Below are 16069 nucleotides of genomic sequence, written 5' to 3'. Positions count from 1 at the left end.
TAAAATATTATAATTTTATATATTTAATTTAAATTATTTATCTAATATATATATAATATTTAAATATAATTTTTTATTATAATAATATATTAAAATTATTAAAACCAGAAGGGTAAATATAGAATTTTAATTATGTTTCTCCTTCTCCACCAATTTTCTTGGCAAAGTTGAGGAAAAACTTTTATATGGACCCACATATTTTTTTTTGATTTTTCATTTAATTTATTTTGTGAACTAGAGTCGATTTTGCTTCTTATATTTTCTTTCCTTTCAAATTTCACTCATATAAATATAGTGTTGGAGAAAAAAATATAATCTTCTATTTTTGAATAATTTTTTTTATATTTATTTTTTGTCTTACTTATAAAATAAATAATAAAAAATTATACTTTATTTTTTAAGGTGAAATTCAAGATCCAAATCCATTTTTTTTAACTCCGAAGCTGGCTCGAACCGGAGTTAGCTCCAACCCGGCAGCCTGCCGTTTTACAGCTACATTAAAATCCTTGTAACTTGTAAGCAATGAATGAGTTTCAGTTCCCTTCCCTCGCATCCTTCCGCCCAGTGCCATCCACTAAAACCTCACCTCTCTCAAGCTAAGTCATGAGCACCCTCCAACTCGCTCTATCTTCTTCTGCTTCTTCCTCTTACTCACTCTTCTTCTCTCCCCTCTCCAAACGCAACGCCCTCAACTCTCTCCTCTTCTACAAACGACGTCGTCGCCTGCCTCTCTCTCACTCCCACTCCCACTTCACCCCTCACTTTCTCAGACCTCGCCTTCTCTCTTCAGTTGCTGCATCGGAGAATGGAGCCTACAACAATTCTTCTCCTGAGATTGCAAAATCTTTCGACTTTGCTTCGGAGGAACGTATATACAGTTGGTACACCTTCATCACTACTTGTTTTTTGAGTATTGAAATGTCTTCAAAATGGAAACAATGATTTGATTACAGTTACTGGATTGGATGATAGGTGGGAGTCTCAAGGGTATTTTAGGCCAAATTTCGACCGAGGAAGCGATCCTTTTGTGGTATCAATGCCGCCTCCTAATGTTACCGGTTCCCTCCACATGGGACATGCCATGTTTGTCACCCTTGAGGTCCTTATTTTCTTTAAAAATATATTTTCTTCCTGCTATTTATTATGTTTAAATTCATAAATGTTGATGCATAACTTCATGTAATAATGTACTGTGTACTTAAGTTTCAATTGACGCCATGGGAAATGTCCCATGTGACGCATCTACAAGTTTTGTTTGTTTGGGTTTATAATGCTTTCCTCTATTTCCATAGTTCCAAGCTTCCATTTTTTCCTGATTTTGTGCTATTTTGTTTTGCAAATTTAGCAAAATGATTGGTGCAATTTGCAAATTTTGGAAATTTATTCAAATAACTGGTACAGTTTTGTCAGCTTTGGTTTTAGTTTCTTGCATTCTTAAAAGTCTTCAACATATGCTTGCTTGGAATTTATGTGGACATGATGTGTGGTTGATAGCATTTCTGGGAAAACAAGAAGGAAAAAAGATTTTTTGTTCCTCTTTTTTATGTTTAGCTCTGCTTGCTTGATCACATAGTGATGCTATTTTTATAGGTTTTGTCGTTTTTTATGTTAGGTGGTACTAAGTTCTTCTTGCTTTCGTTTGAATCGTGCACTACTAAAATAACAACTTACATTTCTTCTTGTGATTTTTCTTGCAGGATATTATGGTAAGATACCATCGAATGAAGGGAAGGCCAACACTTTGGCTTCCTGGGACTGATCATGCTGGTATCGCTACTCAGGTTTGTCATCAAACGTTCAAATAATGCAAGGCTATTTTTGTTTTTAGTAGTACTCTGTGGGATGTGTTACTAATTTCTTTTTGTTTAGTGGATGTAATGGTCTAACAAGGTTGTCTGTAGCATCCATTAAATTACGTATTTTCATGGCTCCAAGAAACATAGGTTCCTGGAATGTGTAGTGTCTGATTATTGGAACTACCTGTAATAGTGAGTTTGTTGTGTACCTTGGGAGGATTTTTATTAATATGCTTTAGGAATTCCAAAAAAACAAGTGGAACATGTTCTTAGTATTGATTCACTGAAGCTGTTGTTTTTCCACTTTGAATTTATTTTCTTCTTCCACCAGCTGGTTGTTGAAAGAATGCTAGCATCTGAAGGAATAAGCAGAGCTCAAATGAGTAGAGACGAATTCACAAAACGAGTCTGGCAGTGGAAAGAAAAGTATGTTTTATCTTGCATCTTTGCATATCTTTCTGCTATCTATATTTTGTTATTGCACAACCAATGAAACATATGTTTCAGTTTTTGTATAATAGCAATGTGTGTCTGTGCATACAATGTCATCTCAATGAAAAATATAAAATACAAGCAGCCTTATCAACAATACCAGGTTCTCTGAGTATCTGTTACTGTTGGCAAAATTCCCTTGAAGAAACCATGGGCTGAGCACTGATGGGAGGTCATAAAGACAGTTCTACACTATAATTATCTAAAGATTGAGATGGTTTCTTAAAAAGTTATGCATTTTGTTTCAGCTAAATGGATCATACTTGAGCTTACTATTAGAGTTGAAGTACTTTCTAGCCTTGTAGGCAGTTTATTCCCTGTTGTGGGTACATGGGTGATATCCACCGAGTGTGTATTTAAGCGATTAGAAAGTTTCCTTTTAGTAGTGTTTTCTGAAATAATTGTTTCAAGCAGAACTTCTAATCCAATGATAGAGTGTATGATAGGTTCCATAGGATTACTGCAGAGAATCTAGATCCCTCTGGACCTGTATTAACTGCCGTACCTACTGGAGGATAGGTTTACCACTTTGCCCATGTTTCTTGCTGAGCAAGCTATCCAAATACAATTCTATATATACTTTATTATGAGGCTAGAATAACAAAAAGATAATTTCACTCGTTATTCTCTCTCTCTCTCTCTCTCTCTCTCTCTCTCTCTCTCTCTCTCTCTCTCTCTCTCTCTCTCTCTCTCAGAGCTCGAAGCTTTAGAGCCATGGATCCCCATGGCAAAACCACAAGTCTTTTGGAAAGGGCAATCCTCTATTCTTCTCCACTAGGATTTCCTTCAACCATCCTTTGTGTTTATCTTGTTTCAACAGTATGACAACATGGTTTCTTTTAATCCGACATGGTTTTTCCCCCTGGATATAAAAATTACATTGAACTAGGCTAACATTCAAGGCACTTGTATATGCCACGTGAGTATTTCACAGTTTTCAAAAGATGTCACCTATTATTGAATTGCTGTCTAGGATTACTAAAATTTAGACAGGCAGTAGTATATATTTGGTGTAAAGCCCATGTCTTGATGTGGATTCTTTAAATGAGATGATGAAGAATTAAAATATTGTTACATGATCTTTCTCCTTCATCTTTATGATTTGTTCTTTGGATTAGAAGGGTTCCTTATCCTCCAAACTCCTTCCTAATTCTCTCTGCATCTTAGTAAATTTTTTCTTCTATTCAAAAACACTTTCTACCTCCTTCTTTTCATATTGTTCATATTACTCTGTTATATATCAGGTATGGTGGGACCATCACGAATCAGATAAAGAGACTTGGTGCTTCTTGTGATTGGACTAGAGAGCACTTTACCCTTGATGAACAGCTAAGTCGTAAGGCAGTTTTCTACTAATTGGAACTCTAGCTAACCTAGAAAGTCTATGAGCTTGTGTTGAAAAAATTATGGTGATCACAATAAGAAGGCAACAATTATTGTTGCTTGTTTTTCTCTTTGGATAACTTAATTACATTATGTTCTTCCATAGAAAGTTAGAAACTCGTCCTAGACTTGGTATGATTGGGAAGAAGTTCTTGGGCAGCAAAAGAATAGGGGGATTAAGAGAATTGGAGAAAACATTAAAAAAATTGAGTTGGTTTTGAGGAGGGGCATACTCCCCCATTACTAAATGCCAAGCTGTTTTCTAGTTAGTTGGGGAAGAGAATTGGGGAATGCTGGGAAAGGGGTATTTTAAATTAGGGGGAAGTGTGTGTGATAGCTAGCATTGGATTGTGGACATTTGGGAGTGGCACAGTCCCTTTAAATCCAGGAACTGTCTTGAGTTTCACATCTTATTTCTCGTGGATATCAACCCAAGGATGTTGATGATACTGAGGGTCTGCTTGGTTTCTAGTTTATTCACTTATTTTCTTTTCGTGTTTTCATTTTTAATGTTTTCTGTTTTTGAGCTTTTGTGAAGTAGAAAATGAAAATTGAAAATGGAATTATATTGTTTTCACTACTTTCACCTTTTTCTTCACAAAATTTTGAAATCAAATATTGAAAATGAAAATAGAAACCAGACAAATCATAAGTTTTTCTTGATTTCTGGCACATTTTATCGCTTTCAAACATTCTATTACTCTGTACTAGTTTCCAAATGTCAACATAATGTATCTAAAATTGTCTTGATGTTGTTTATCCTGCACCTCTAGCCTGTTGTTTATTCATGTTCCACTACGTACTGATACCTTGCCTTACAATTTTTGCAGAAGCTGTAATTGAGGCATTTATTAGGCTTCATGAAAAAGGCTTGATTTATCAAGGTATAAGATGAAGTTAAAATATGGTAGTAACATCACATTGGGTTCTAGTTCTTCCATGATGCTAGTAGCAAACTGGAATTGTGGAACAGTTTAAAGGAAGACTTATTAAATCTTAAAGATATTTTTTTTTATGAAAAAAGTTTAACAAATAAAATGGTTAATCCCATCAGGAATGTACAATATCTGTTATGGACTATTGATGTATTTGATATTATGGATTAATTATTAGTCCTTCCCCACTAATAAATACTACCACATGCAGGGGGCTAGTTGTCATTTTGCTGTTATTTTCTTTTTATTATTGAAATCTGTTTATCCAATATCCAGAGTGTTGTATAAGCATAAAATTATCCAAATAGAGGGTCTTATATTATAGGAATGACGTACTGCTTGCTTGGATATGACAAGTCTTTTTGAACAGTGCTCCTTATTATTGAACTTTCTGTCTTTAAGGATTGTAGTAAAAGAGTAACTTCTTAGAACAGGAGCTTGATTTTAAGCTTTTCTCATAAAATTGTTAACCTTGATTTTGGAAGCATCTTTTACTTCAGAATCAAAATTTGCTCATATGTATATTATCCTAATATAACACTTATCCTGATACATTAACTAATGGGGTATGATACGAATACCCATATGCTCCCCATTTCAGGTTCATATATGGTGAATTGGTCTCCTTCTCTACAGACTGCTGTTTCAGACCTGGCAAGTAGCTAGCTTTCATCTCACTTGTACTTATGCATGATTTTGTCTTCAATGTGAGGATTGAGTTTTTCTTGTTTCCCCAGGAAGTAGAATATTCAGAAGAATCTGGACACCTATATTATATAAAATATCGCGTTGCTGGAAGGTATCAACATTTTAGGAAATTGTGTTTTGTTATTCATCCATAACCCCGCTTTTCTCCCTGAAGCATGTTTTAAACATAACTCTGGTCTAGCTCAGGTTTTAATAATCTTTATTTAAAGTTTGCAATTTTCATTGAATTTGTGTGGCCCATTCTCTGCAATTAAATATCAAATATTTGGTTTGGAAGAATTCCCTGATCCTTGAGTATGTTTGCTGAACCTGCTTAATGTGGTAACTGTGATCCAGAATGTGACTTTGCCTTTATTCTTGTATTCATTTTCTGAACTAGTGGAACCCGATAATCTCTTTGCATTTCTTCTCATGAGTATTTAGGGAAGTCTCAACTCTCAATTTTCCTTGTCTGATTTGCAAAGTGGCTGGATTCCCTTGTTTAAGATGATGTTATTTTTTTATTTGTTTTTTACTTGCTTTTGACTTTCGTGTGTCTGAAAGTAGTTAGTTTGGTCAGAATTGCAAATATATAGTTTGGAATCTATTTCTTTCTTGGGGATGCATGATATTAAAAGTTGATTTGATGTCAGTCAATGATGAACCAGATTTAGGATCTTTCTATTTGAATTTGATTATTGTTTAATATGCTATTATTACCATATTTAGAAATGAGCTATATGTGCTGTTTATATTTTCACCTTTCTAGATTTCCATTACAATTTGCATTGATAATTTGATAATTACTCATTTTGAAGGAGTGACTTTCTGACAGTAGCTACAACACGACCGGAAACTTTATTTGGTGATGTAGCTTTGGCAGTTAATCCAAAGGTGGGATAGATTTTTTGTCATTGCATGCTTGTGCATCTAATAATATTTGTACCAGCAATAGCTGAGATGTATGTTATGGTAAATGGTTGGTAATTGAAAGGCATTAGCATCAGCACTTTTGTGACACTGCATTTTCTTTTTTCCTGGTTTATTTACTCTGAAGGTCCCTATAGTTTCACTCATTTTCATGGAACAATGGTTTAAGTTGTCTTTGTGTGACCTCAAAATCATGGGTTCAAGCTGTGAAATAAGACACTGATGCTTGTCTAAGGTTAGAGTGCCTATATTATACTCCTTTGTATGATCCTTCTCCAGACCCTATATAGTGTGGGATGTTTGTGCACCGTGCTTCCCTTTTAGTTTAAATGTTCATAATCAATCCCAAATATTGGACAAAAACTTTCAATCAAGTTTCTATAATTTAATTGTTTCTAATGAAGTCCCTATGTTATATGAACATTTTTCAATTGGATCCCTATAATTTAAAAATTGTGATTAAATCTTCACCTTTTGATAGTGCTATTGAATACAAACAAGTAAATCTCTCACCTGTCTGAACACACATTTTTAGAGCTCACTGGTCAGTCTAAAGTCTCTGATATCTGAAAATCAGCATGAAGCTAATCATGAAGTTATGCTATTTCATGCTAACAAAATATGACATGGAAAACATCTTTTTCCTTATATTAGAGTTTTGGCTTCCTTGGAAACTAGTAAAAAATATTCTCGTTGTTTGAAGACAAACCCATTGTTCAGCCAACATTTGAAGTTAAAAGAACTTGTCCCAAATATTACAGATATCTGATGAATTCCCAAATCTTAATGAACACAATTTTGGCAGCTAGAAAGGCACAAAGAGGTATGTTAGGAGATAATGTTTGATCTCCTCAACCTGTGGAAGATCAGCTGTGTTAAAAGTCTATTAGGTTAAAAAAATAATATCGAAGCCTAAACAACCGAGGACCTTCATCCTGTAAACTGGAAACATTTACATGCTTAAAGCTTTAAATACAATACAAGTGTGTCCTAGAGTTATAACAGCATTTTGGTTAAGGTCTAAGGTTCTCATGACTGCTTTGATATTATTAAAACTACAATTAACTAGAGATTGAATTTGGAAAAAGGCTGAAAAAAATTGAATACCCTCACTGCATGCAAACAAGCTAATATGGATGGGAGATGTTAAAGTTGAAGAGCGTTCAGAAAACATATGGGGAAAGGATGCCTAATATATTAAATTTGCAGGATGAACGTTATGCTCAGTTTATTGGTCAGATGGCAATTGTGCCTCAGACATTTGGCCGTCATGTTCCTATTCTTGCTGACAAGGTATGAAAGTCCACTATGTCTAGCCCCCCTTCTCTCCTTTTTTTTAAAATATTACTCTAATGCTGGATAAATGCATACTATTGTAATCTAGTTGTTTCTTTATTGTTAAAGTTGGTCCTTTGAAAAGAAAATATAAAGTTGACTTTTTTTTTCAGGGTCTTCTTGATTGTATATACTAAGTTGTTTGAATACTTTATTTATTTATTCATTTGTGTTGGTTTATTTCTTTTTCTTATATTTTTCTCTTGCTTGTTATGATAAAGGAGGATATATTGTCCTCCAGCATTGGTATTATTGCTTTCTTGTTTAGTGAAAGTTTCAAAAAGTAATATTTTTTTCTTATTATATTAAGAAAATTTTTAATTACTTTGGATGTTTCTATAGTTTCATCTAATTTGTGAATAGGTCCTCATAGTTGAATTTTTTTTTTAATTTAGTCTTTAGAGTTTAAAAACATTTGTAATTAAGTGCTCGCTCACAGTTACTGTTCAATTTGTAATTAGGTACTGCTGTTGTTTTCACTATTATCAGTTTTTCCTTCACAAAATCTTGAAAACAAAAAACACTGAAAATGAAAATATAAACCAATTAGGCTCTTAAATCATGTCAACTGCTGTTTTCGTGCATCAGTTTGGCTTTGCTTCATTGTCTGATGAATATCAATTTCAGCTTGTGACTTTTTAAAGTCTTTTTGCTTCCCTATTGTAAGAATCATTCAGATTCTTGTACATTGTTAAATTTTATTTCTTTTCCTTGTGTACTTACTTACTTATCAGAGCCCTTTCTCTCGTGTCTATGCTTTAAGATGCGACCTCGTTTTACGTTGGCTGTCGCAAGCCTAACACAATCCAACATGGCTTCAAGTACGTCATTGCGTCATGGCCATGTATTGGGATGCGACATTGTTCTGCGTTGGCAGTTGCACACCGAACAACCCTCCTCGTTTTTCCGGGCTTGGGATGGGCTATGTAAACATAAGACGATTTTTTTTTTTTTTCAGAAAGTCTTAACACAATTTTTCACATGTTTCTTTTAGCCTTATGCATAATGTTAGAGACATTGCTTCCCAGATAAATCTAATATGAATTCCATGATATTGGTTGGCTTTGTGTCACAGCATGTTGATAAAGAGTTTGGAACTGGAGTGTTGAAGATCAGCCCAGGACATGATCATAATGATTATTTTCTTGCTCGGAAGCTCGGACTTCCAATACTCAATGTAATGAACAAGGATGGAACACTAAATGATGTTGCTGGCTTATACAGGTATTTTGCCAGAGATCCATATTAGCTGTTGAACATTTAGTCCTTTGTGATGGCTCTGATATTTGTATGCAAAACCTGTATTACTAGTGGCCTTGATCGTTTTGAGGCTCGAAAGAAACTATGGGCAGAGCTTGAGGAGACAGGATTAGCTGTTAAAAAGGAACCACATACTTTACGAGTTCCTAGATCTCAGCGTGGTGGAGAAGTGAGACAATGTTTTCATAATTTGTTTTTAATAATGAGTTGGCAATATGTTCATTGACTGATTAAATCTTGTATTGGATATGCTGCCTCCCACTGGGTGTTTTTCCCCTTCTTTCATTAGGTGATAGAGCCTCTTGTCAGTAAGCAGTGGTTTGTAACTATGGAGCCTCTTGCTGAGAAAGCTCTTCAAGCTGTTGAGAAAGGAGAGTTGAAGATAATTCCAGAAAGATTTGAGAAGGTGTGTCTTGTTTACTTATATTGATATATACGTAGTTGATTTACTTCTACAATCAATTGGTACATTATGGCGTAATTGCTTAACTGTTGTCGATCTTTTTTTAATGCTTTCTTTGCCTCAAATACTTGAATTCTGAGGCCAGAAGTGGATATCTTATTGGGTGGCTTGGTCAAACTATCCATGCTGTTATTCTTGTGTACCCTTCGATGAATTTATAGAATAACTCCTCCATTTTTCCCATATATCTTGCTTAGTCACCGGAGCCCGACCTTGCTAATCTTCAGTCTTAACACATTTTATTATTGCCTCGTTCTGTTCTTGCTTGGATGATACAAATTTCTCTACGTTTGTAACAGATTTACAATCACTGGCTTTCCAACATTAAGGATTGGTGTATAAGCAGACAACTATGGTGGGGACACCGGATACCTGTTTGGTATATTGTTGGGAAAAACAATGAAGAGGAATATATAGTTGCTAGGAATGCTGATGAAGCACTTGAGAAAGCTCACAAGAAATATGGAAAGGATGTAGAAATATATCAGGATCCTGATGTTCTTGACACTTGGTTTTCAAGGTATGTTTTATATGCAACCATGACGGGCATGTTGTGATTTCCTTCCTGAAGCATGACTAATCTGTTCTGAGATGACATGGAACCTTAAACTGATGTTATAAACAATGTCTATGGTCTGGTTCATTTTTAAGTTTTGAATCCTGATCTATACATGATGTTATGTTTCTGTCTTCCGTAAGTCATATTTATGGGCTAATTATATTTATGTATGTTGTTTTATATTTGATCAGTGCACTATGGCCATTTAGCACTCTTGGTTGGCCAGATTTATCAGCAGAGGATTTCAAGAAGTTCTATCCAACTACAATGCTTGAAACAGGGTAAGTGCTTAGTACTAGTTAAGTGCCAATAATAGATAGGTTTCTAGTTATTTTTTAACAATAAAGGACTAGTCAGGAGTTGGTGATATATATACACACAATTTCATCTTGAGAAAGGAAGTATCGTTATTCACTACTTTTGGTAGTTCTCTTATATTATTTATTTAATGTGAAACGAGGAATTCGCAAGGACTGAGGAAAATATGATTAAGGAATTGAGAGGAAAGAGATCCTTCATTGCATTAAAGGATAATTAACCCAAGACGAAAACATCAGTGGACAAAATCCCTTTCCATATTTGCTACATGATCTATTCTGTATTGATCTGCATGAATACTTTTCCTTGAGTCTTTCGTATCATATTTACTTAAGAACTTAAAAGTGATGTTGCACTTAATTATTTACAGGCACGATATATTGTTCTTCTGGGTAGCAAGAATGGTGATGATGGGGATCGAATTCACTGGAACTGTTCCATTTTCTTATGTTTATTTGCATGGACTCATTAGGGATTCACAGGTGACTTTACCTTCACCATTTGGTTGTATTTTGAAGTTACCATAGTGTCTGGAAAATTGCCATTTTCCCAAAACTTTCTCAGTGGCAATGGCGATCTTCATAACTTATTGCTACTTTATGTAGGAAAGTTAGTATTTATGTAAGATCCAGAATGCATTATTACAATGAGCTCTCTTGACAACCTAACAAATGCTGTGTCAATTTTTATTAAAGATATACAGATTTCTGAACACTTAACTTTGATATGCCTCTGTTACTTTTCTATACACATAATTTGGTTGAAGATTTAGGGACTATGATATCGTTGTCATTCATCATTAGAAAGTCCTCGTCATGTTATGTGGATTTACACTTTCCCAATATTTTACACAGCCACGTTATGTGATCGCTTCCTTTCTTTTTCCAAGTTATTGTAACTAGGATCTAGTTATTATAGAAGCATCTATTTTGGTTAAACATTTGTACATGTTGCATGTTCTTCAAGGCTATGTTTGGATTTTATCGTTGAGACAGAAATATAGAGACGGGATTCACAATCTTGTTTGGTTTTGGAGACACAGAATAAAACATTCGTCTCTTTCTCTCTGTCTCTTCGTCTTTGTATTGTTGCCTCAGAGGCATAATCTAAATGCAGCCCAACAAATTAATGCAGCCCAACAAACTAACTCTCAGACGGTGCAAACTTTTATACATTGTTGGCATTTAAAATTTCAACTTGTTTACCATTATAAATTTTTACTTATCAACTTGGTCTTGCTTGTAAGATCTGCTATATATCTAGATTAATTTTTAACTTTGAACTAATTTCAGGGGAGAAAAATGTCCAAGACATTAGGAAATGTGATTGATCCCCTTGACACAATCAGAGAGTTTGGGACAGATGCTTTACGATTCACACTATCTTTAGGAACAGCTGGCCAGGTTTGTTTTCTGATCAGACTCATGAGGATGTTTCTTTGCTTATCAAAAATGGTGATGGGACATCTGTTTCTTTCAGGATCTTAATTTATCCACTGAGCGGTTGACCTCGAATAAGGCGTTCACCAACAAATTGTGGAATGCTGGCAAGTTCATATTGCAGAATTTGCCTGATCAAAATGATGTACCTGCTTGGGAAAGCTTATTGTCTAACAAGGTGAGGAAATTTTCTTAGCTTCCATGCTATACATGTTTGTGTCTGTATATGTGTATTTTGGAGGATATATGTGTTTGTATCGAGATGTTGGCGTGTATATAAGTTCCGGGATAATACTATATATACTGGAAAGTGTTGCTCTGATTTTCATGAATATTAAGAAGTTGGTGAGTTCTAGACTCCTAGTATGTTCTAATCTGCTGACAGCTTTTGCACTTCAAAAGTAGTGATTCACTTTTTTCCACTCAGTTGCTTGCATATGGATGGATGAATATCCTTTTGAAACTTTGACCTGAATATTACCCTTGAACAAATGAAGCAAGAAATAAACTACAGTTTGAATTTTATAACTTCTTAGCATTGACATATTATTAGGTATGAATATTGTTGGCATTTTCTCTTTTGACACGGAATTTTGGTTTACTTTTTATACTGGTACTTTGATTCCAACTGTTTCAATTGATGTTTAGCAAATTTAAATGAGAGCATTGGTTGTAACTATTCTTAGTTAAGACTGACTCATTTATTTATTTTCAGTTTGATTGTGAAGATTCTGTACTTAATCTCCCTTTATCAGAGTGTTGGGTGGTAAGGCACTTTATCTATAAATTTTTTTCAAATTTTGCAGAGCTGCATGATAATTTTATTTAATTCCAGGTGTCAAAACTTCACTTGCTTATTGATTCTGCCACCGCAAGCTATGACAAATTTTATTTTGGAGAAGTGGCACGAGAAACATATGATTTCTTTTGGGGTGACTTTGCAGATTGGTATGTTACCCTTTATAGGTTCATAATGCTATGTATATTATGACTTTGAAATCCAAAAGATCTTAATACTTGTTTATAACATCCCAAATCTGTGATCTTTGGCTTCTCCTCTTTTCTTTATGATTAATAGTCTGCAAATTCTTTAACCTTCTTGCTATCTTAAGGTACATTGAGGCTAGCAAAGCACGCCTTTATCACTCTGGAGGCAAATCAGTTGCTGCAGTAGCTCAAGCTGTTCTTCTGTACACATTCGAGAACATACTCAAACTTTTGCATCCTTTTATGCCATTTGTAACTGAGGAGCTATGGCAGGTAACTGATATATACCTAACAAGCATGAATTCTTCACTTGTAATATATATATATATATATATATAGTGCTCTTCAGTTTAATAAAAATTAGTTATTTGTTGCTAAGAAAGTTATCTGGTAAGTCATACATGGTTACCTTCAGTTTTTTCAAATTGATATTGCATATTTATATTTACATTCAAATTAATCCTTTATCATACGTCAAATTTATTAGTGGCAGTCTATGTCAATATTCTTTCAATAGCAGTGATCATAAGACGATTGTTTTCTGAAGTTTTATTTTTTACAATTAACAGGCACTCCCCAACCGGAAACTTGCCCTTATTGTATCACCTTGGCCACAGACCCAACTCCCAAGGAACACCAGCTCTATAAAAAAGTTTGAGATTTTGCAAGCTTTGGTGTGTATATTTGTATTTTGTATATTCTCTTGTATTTAAGGAATCAATTTCCGATTAGTAGTTTGATTTATGTTAATCTTTATTATATGCAAACTTTGTTTTAATATTTCAAGGTTAGAGCTATCCGGAATGCTCGGGCAGAATATTCAGTTGAGCCTGCAAAGCGGATATCAGCATCTGTGGTTGCAAGCAATGAAGTTATCCAATATGTAGCTGTAAGTGTGGTTTAATTTTCATTTTCTCATTTCTCAATAACCAGACCTTATACCTGTCATTTTCTTTTTCTTCTTAGTAGCACTAACTGGTATCTTTTGCTTCTTGCAGGAAGAAAAAGAAGTTTTAGCTCTTCTCTCTAGGCTTGATTTACAAAATCTTCATTTTACGAATTCTCCTCCAGGCATGAGGGTTTCTGCTTGATTTCATGCTACTTGAATGAAGGCTGACATTGCATCTTTCCTTCACTTTATCCAATCAACTGTTTTTCTTGTTTCAATTAATAACTGGTTGCTGATTCAAATTTGTTGGTTTCTTTGGTGGATTGTTATTCAGGAGATGCAGATCAATCGGTTCACCTTGTGGCTGGTGAAGGACTAGAGGCATATCTCCCTCTAGCTGATATGGTGGATATTTCTGCTGAAGTTGAACGTCTTACAAAGCGCCTTTCCAAGATGCAAAAGGAATATGATGGATTCAAAGCTAAACTTAGTTCCCCAAAGGTATGAAATGTTCTTTACAACCTCCAGAATTTCTGAAGTGTGCAGATGTTGTCTTGTTACACGGTTCAATTGTGCAATTCAACTTAGTTGCCAAAGATTTCTGCTCTGCTATTTTGTTCCTATATTATTCTTATCAGATCTTGTTATTGTTAACTTGCTAGCTTTCATCAAATTATATTGTTAGTATGCTGGAATTTTCTACTATTGCAAAGTGTCTAATTGTATTATGGTATAATATTAAGTATAAAATTCCTCTAGAATAAATGCAATGAAGTATTGGTGCCAACTACTGTTTTCTGTCCCGTTCTTCAGTTTGTAGAGAAGGCCCCGGAAGATGTGGTCCGCGGAGTGCAAGAAAAAGCAGCCGAAGCTGAAGAGAAGATCAATTTAACCAAGAACCGTCTTGCCTTCTTGAAGTCAAACATTCTAGTTTCAAATTAGGCTTGATCAGTCATCAGTGTGCTATGAGTTCAACTCAATGTCAATCATCTTCAACTTCATCTGCAGTAATGGTTACTCGATTGGCATCTGTTGTTGTAAGTCCTCCTTACATATTAGCTGGATATTTATCAGTTCCTCTAATTTTCATCAATAGAGTGAACACATTTTTCAAAACTTTGGTGGTTCCTGTGAACATTAAAAAGTAAAAACTAAGGAATTAAGTTACCTCAAGGGTTGAACAAGGAACCAGCGCAACAGCGTACACCGAGAGCTGCTATTATAAATGTACAGTTAGTGTTGCAAACATTATTTTTTGACTACACTGTTGCAATAATTTTTTTCCATCATTTTCCTGGGAAATTTAAATATTACTTCTAATTGTGCTAGGCATTTATGCCGTTTTTTTAATACACTTTAGTGTAAACCAGATGTAAACCTACGAGCCGGACTGAAATGAATTCATGTTTGGTTTAGAAAAATAATTCCATAGACAATATATTGACAATTGAATAAACTACCATTTGTATCCACTAAAGTTCTAAATGCTGACAAAATGTACTCACAAAATAATGAAATTAAAGTTGTACCAATGAAACATCGGTTATGTGCGACAAAATCATCCAAACCATAAAAGCCTATCCAAAAATCTTAAACTACCCTCCTCTCCACCACTGCTACCATCATTCGCGCGCTCTCTCCAAGTCAACCCCCACCGCAGCCAACTCTCTCTCTCTCTCTCTCCAAATCAACCCCGGCAGCGTCAAAGACGGCGCACGGTTCGGCAAGCATGGCGGTGAAGTCGATTCTGCAGCTAACATAGAGGATCTTGTTGTGGCCACCGACATAGGAGATCTTATTGCCGTTAGGGCAGCGTTTGATCTCACCGCCGCCATAGCGGTAGAGAAACTTAGCGTCATAGTACTCCATGTTTTGATTTTTGTCTTTCTGCGTTTCTTGTGTGCAATCTAGAATGCACGTGGTGTGTTTGGTAATGGAAGTCTTTCAAATATGAAATAACCACCTTTTTTTTCTCTTTTTCCTGTCAGCAATGAAGTTACCTGGAAGCTTCTCTTTGCAGTGGGGGTCGATTTGGAAGGAGAGAGAGCCCTTTGGTTGCGGTGGGGATTGGGTGGGGGTTGATTTGGGGAAAGAGAGAGGACGATGATAGTAGGGGTGGAGAGCGGGTAGTTTGAGATTTTTGAATAGGTTTTTAGGATTTCGATAATTTTGTCGTATAAAATTGATCTTTTATGGGTACAATTTTAATTTTATTGTTTTGTGAAAACATTTGTCCGTGTTTAGAACTTTTGTGAGTACAAATAGTAGTTTATTCTTGATAATTTAAGGTCTAATAACTATCTCAAAAAGAAAAAGAATTGTTTATAGCAAAAGAAAAATTTAATAGTATAAAATACAAAAGTAACATGCGTGTAATATTTATTTTAAAGAAAAAATTACACAACCAAGTGAAATACCTAATTAAGTTCAACCTAAGTTGTTATGTATTTTATATCTATGCCTCACTTATTGTGCATGCATTTTTTCTTTTTTCTTCTTCTTATTTATACTCTTGCTCCTTTTCTTCTCTTTCTTTTTTTGTCCCTCATTTTTCTTTCGATATCGTTGACATTGTCACCACTACTATCACAACCTT

General features: G+C 34.8%; 1 protein-coding gene across 4 annotated transcripts; it reads left to right on the top strand.

Moving 5' to 3' along the window:
* Positions 1-493: 493 nt before the first annotated feature.
* LOC112696898 (valine--tRNA ligase, chloroplastic/mitochondrial 2) lies at positions 494-15755 on the top strand. Of its 4 annotated transcripts, none has more exons than XR_003150986.3 (27): positions 494-881; positions 973-1099; positions 1698-1781; positions 2128-2222; positions 3533-3624; positions 4502-4555; positions 5208-5260; positions 5344-5405; positions 6112-6187; positions 7433-7516; positions 8634-8782; positions 8870-8987; positions 9108-9224; positions 9581-9801; positions 10032-10121; positions 10529-10640; positions 11451-11561; positions 11638-11775; positions 12313-12363; positions 12433-12545; positions 12710-12857; positions 13154-13258; positions 13372-13473; positions 13583-13655; positions 13808-13974; positions 14287-14510; positions 15462-15755. XR_003150986.3 is itself a non-coding variant. In XM_025749831.3 (26 exons), exons 1-26 carry the CDS (start codon positions 604-606, stop codon positions 14413-14415), a joined length of 2949 nt encoding a protein of 982 aa, XP_025605616.1. In that variant the 5' UTR covers positions 494-603; the 3' UTR covers positions 14416-14894. The 4 variants fall into 4 exon arrangements, 2 of the variants coding, with proteins under 2 accessions (XP_025605616.1, XP_072053375.1); XR_011862453.1 differs by having other exon boundaries at positions 517-877; positions 954-1099; XM_025749831.3 differs by lacking the exon at positions 15462-15755 and having other exon boundaries at positions 14287-14894.
* The last annotated feature ends 314 nt before the right edge of the window (positions 15756-16069 follow it).

Source organism: Arachis hypogaea, chromosome 6 (genome assembly GCF_003086295.3).
Source record: "Arachis hypogaea cultivar Tifrunner chromosome 6, arahy.Tifrunner.gnm2.J5K5, whole genome shotgun sequence".
In the NCBI taxonomy this organism is placed as follows: domain Eukaryota; kingdom Viridiplantae; phylum Streptophyta; class Magnoliopsida; order Fabales; family Fabaceae; genus Arachis; species Arachis hypogaea.
The sequence above is the reverse complement of the archived record's forward strand: the minus strand, read 5'-3'. Positions and strand labels throughout refer to the sequence as shown.

Coding starts and splice junctions, on each gene's coding strand:
- LOC112696898 (XM_072197274.1), top strand. CDS start 604: ATGAGCACCCTCCAACTCGCTCTATCTTCTTCTGCTTCTTCCTCTTAC. Junction 3,625..4,501: donor CCTTGATGAACAGCTAAGTC/GTAAGGCAGTTT, acceptor CAATTTTTGCAG/AAGCTGTAATTGAGGCATTT. Junction 5,261..5,343: donor AGACTGCTGTTTCAGACCTG/GCAAGTAGCTAG, acceptor TTGTTTCCCCAG/GAAGTAGAATATTCAGAAGA.